At 37.7% G+C, this 4,394-nt stretch overlaps 1 protein-coding gene across 1 annotated transcript in view; it reads left to right on the forward strand.

The window, feature by feature from the left end:
• The first annotated feature begins 805 nt into the window (after positions 1–805).
• The window catches only part of LOC139748134 (apolipoprotein D-like), a 13,605-nt gene continuing 10,016 nt past the window's right edge, over positions 806–4,394 (forward strand). Inside the window, exons 1-3 of the mRNA XM_071660805.1 lie at positions 806–965; positions 2,163–2,287; positions 2,636–2,727. Coding sequence (XP_071516906.1) covers positions 819–965; positions 2,163–2,287; positions 2,636–2,727 — 364 coding nt within the window. The 5' untranslated portion in view covers positions 806–818. The remainder of the gene's footprint in view (positions 966–2,162; positions 2,288–2,635; positions 2,728–4,394) is intronic.

Below are 4,394 nucleotides of genomic sequence, written 5' to 3' on the forward strand. Positions count from 1 at the left end.
AACACCTATCATCGTTTAACATAGAGAACATGTAAGAGGTATTAAGCGAGGCGTAAGGATAGCCAATATGCCATAATATGTCAAATGTGCACAGAGTTAAGCTGTGTACACGTTAAGATAGTGCTATCATTCGCTAGCCCAGTGTCATCCCTGTAGTGGCAATATAATTTCCTTTATATATGTGATTTAACCTCTACTTTCATAATAAGTGAATATGACTGTGCTCATTAATGTGCCACATAATTCAGGTATGTGGAAGTAAATGTCTAAGTTATATATGAATGTATGCCGTTAGTTTTTATACTGTTCTTAGATTAATAATTTCACAAGATCTTTGCAGTCTCATTCTACCATAAAGACAGCATGTTTCACATTGTTTACATAATGTATTTGGTCTTTAATACTCAAATCATGTCAGTTGATATGAACTTTGTGTGCTAATGACCTTGATGTGCTTTCTTTAGACTGCTTATTATTATTATCATTATCATTATCATTGTTATCATTATTATTATTATTATGATTATTATCATTATTATTATTATTATTATTATTATTATTATTATTATTATTATCATTATTATTATTATTACTATCATTACTATTACTATTACTATTATTATTGTTATCATTATCATCATTATTATCATTATCATTATCATTATGGTCAAGCTGTTTCTATGTGTGCGATTGCTATGATTTTTTTTTTTAATTTACGTCCTCGATCATTTTTTTTCTAGCGGATACTTCTGTTTTAAGTTCACTATACGAGACTTACGTGATTATGTATTATGTACACAGAGGTAAAAACAACAATTATGATGAGAATAGAAGTCCCTATTTTCTTCTTGGCTGTGGGTTCCGTCTTCTGCCAGGACCCAAGTAATAAACCGTTCATGCCCAAACCACCAGCTCCGGGCCCTTGTCCTACTGTCCCTGTGGTTCAACAGTTTAACCTTCGTAAGGTAAGGAAACGCCGCTAGGAATTTCAAGGTAAGAATGATAATCACTGGAAGTAATAGTAGCTGGTAAATTGTCATGCTATCTGGAGTTGCTCAAACAGATTCATTTTGTGGAGGCAGCCTACCCATCATTCAAATACTCTAAACAGCAGACCTAAAACAAACGAGTATATTCTCAGTCATAATACATTTTTTTTTTCAGTTATTCAAAGAAATCTCTTCCCCCGTTTACGTCGCTGCTCTCGTGACAAATATAAGTTCATTCATAAAAAATTTACCCAAACAGTTCGGTATTTAACACTGATATTTAAGCATAAAGACTATCATAAAAGACCATTTTACATGATTTTCCTTTAATGTTACATTCTTGCATTCAGATCCATTAGGAATACATGTCGTTCTTGCAGCAAAACTGCTAAATAACTTACGCACTTCCTACCATAACACACTTCTACAATCCTTGTACTTCCTGTAAAACAAGCACTATTGATCCCTTACCTTCAACTTTCATTGTAACGTACACTCACCTTGAACTCAGTTGCTTTATCCTTTGAAAGTGTCACGATTCATTATGCCTTAAAAATGACTTATAGAGATCTGGTATCTAACGCACTCCTCCGTTCCTTGCCCTTTCGCAACTCCTTCCTTGTCGCACTTCCATGAAATCTCCAATAAACTCCACCCACATTCTTGACCTTCTAGTAATTAGTCCCTCAGGTCAATAGCTCTACCTGAAGGCGCCTGGACATGCCTAATTCTGAACATTCTTGAATCATTTTAACCTTATATCTTTCATTTTTTTTTCGCTCATTTAGTACCTGAACCTTCAAGGAGAAAATTCTTTCGTCTTTTTCGTCGTTTGTTTTTAGGTAGTGATGATAGTACAAGAAGGGAGGATCGCTTTGTCTCCTTCGTAGGGTTGAATAATGATAATGATAAGAATGGCCCGTGTGATTATCATAATAAGCAAAGCTTTGAGTCTGGCCTCTGGTTTATGATTATACAACATGAGATAAGAATGGCCCGTGTGATTATCATAATAAGCAAAGCTTTGAGTCTGGCCTCTGGTTTATGATTATACAACATGAGATCCTTCACCATCTTTTTCCCTTCAGTAATGTTTCTTCCAGTTTTTAATCGTCGTGTAAGGCGTGCCACTGGCCGGTCGTGTGTTTTACTGACCATTTTTTGTTCCTACAGTACTTGGGACGGTGGTACGAGATCGAGCGATTTTTCAACCCATTCCAAGACGGAGACTGTGTCACTGCAGACTACGCGTTGCTCCCCAATGGCTCTGTCTCGGTCGCTAACTCCGAATTTACTGAGTAAATCCTGGAATTGATGCACGCATTTGTGCAGTTGATTAGATCTTTGTAAACACACATATAAACATAAGCACATGTAATGCGCATTCAATTACGATTTTTTTCAAGGTCAAAGGTTCTAAAATCTTTATTATAAATTCTATTAGAATGATCCGTTATATCTCGAGCTGGACTGACGAGATCATCCCATATCATAAAATAGTCACATATAAACTTTCACTAGTTTTTAAAAGAAAAAAGTTTGCCTTTATGAGACCTAAAACAAATAAAAACAAAAAATTCCACGTCGTCTTTAAATTGAAGATATCGCACAAATATTCCTTAACTTTTTTATTTCCTTATCTTAAGGGGTGAACTGAACACCATCTTCGGGTTAGCAACACTTGGACCTAAAGAGTACGAAGGGAGGCTTGTGGTGGAATTCCCCTTTACTGAAGGAGGTAAGAGTTGTATATAAGAACGGAAACTTTACTTCCCTTCTGCCTCTTTGTCATCAAACTTTCATGTATAAGAAAATTTACTATACTTATCAAGATTCAGACAAATACAAACACTGATGTGCGATAGATGAAGTTCTCCTGAGATTCATTGGAAAAAATGTGTCAATCAAGGGGAAGTGATCGTGGGAGATGTAGTACCAGGATCCATATTGTAGGGAAAGTGACAGGTTATAACTAAGGTTTTAATTATAATGATGCCACTACAAGAGTAATTATAACTTGCCTGCCAACTATATTAATCAAGAGAAAGGATGACTATTAGTGTATAGTAATGAAGAAGTGCTCACATTCCCGTAATGATTGCGATTTCATCAATTTTGAATCCGCAAACCCCCCCCCCCCCCCCCATCCAAAAGAAAAAATATCCGAGGAATTATTAAAAAAGAATGAGAATATAAGCACCAGGTAGAATACAACACAAAGGTGGAAGTTGGGGCATAATGACGAATATATTCACATACGACACACCTACACACACAGCATTCACTCCCCACACCAACAACACAAAAACATTACACAGACTGAATGTCCTCAGAACACTAACTGAAAAGATAAGAATGACTCAACATCTTATACAAACAATTCATCCACTCCTCTTCTAACTATACATCACCTGTCTGGTCATCCACCCTCTGAAAAGCAAATATAATAACGCTACAAACACACAAAGCAGTGTACTCAGAGCATTCACTGGCCGCCTAACAAATAAAAACGCAGCATCTTTACAAAGAAAAATGATTTTCTAAATACAGACCCTTGTCAACTTGCCTGCACCCAGTTCTATGTAACAGTACTAGGCCCTTCCCACACATACCACTCTTGAATTAACCAACAGCTCCAAGTAGTAATATAATCTTTACGTAGACTATCTCACGTTTCATTAACCTCTCCCCCCCCACCTCTAACAAATACAAAATACAAAAACACTGAAATAATCCAATAAACTCTAAATAACTAACATCCCAACTCAGTTCTAAACTGTAACCCATAAGACATACACACATCAAATACTATACACCCCAGACACAGACGATTCAGTCTCCCACTGGACATCATCCAACACAGCAAGCACGTTCCATGACCCATCATTGTAACAATCATAAATGAAGACTTACAGTACCCTCCACTCTCTGCATATAGAGCAATACCCTCCACTCTCTGTATGAAGGGCAATACCCTCCACAGTCTGCACGTAGAGCAATACCCTATACCGTCTGCATGTAGAGCAATACCCTCAACTGTATACATGTACAGCAATACCCTCCACTCTCTGCATGTAGAGCACTACCCTCCACTCTCTGCATGTACAGCAATACCCTCTACCGTCTGCATGTAGAGCACTACCCTCCACTATATACATGTACAGCAATACCCTCCACTCTCTGCATGTAGAGCACTACCCTCCACTCTCTGCATGTAGAGCAATACCCAACACTCTCTGCATGTAGAGCAATACCCTCAACCGTCTGCATGTAGGGCAATACCCTCCACAGTCTGCATGTAGAGCAATACCCTCCACCGTCTGCATGTAGAGCAATACCCTCCACTGTATGCATGTAGAGCAATACCCTCCACTCTCTGCATGTAGAGCAATATCCTCCAACGTC

The sequence above is a fragment of the Panulirus ornatus genome, chromosome 72 (genome assembly GCF_036320965.1).
Source record: "Panulirus ornatus isolate Po-2019 chromosome 72, ASM3632096v1, whole genome shotgun sequence".
In the NCBI taxonomy this organism is placed as follows: Eukaryota; Metazoa; Arthropoda; class Malacostraca; order Decapoda; family Palinuridae; genus Panulirus; species Panulirus ornatus.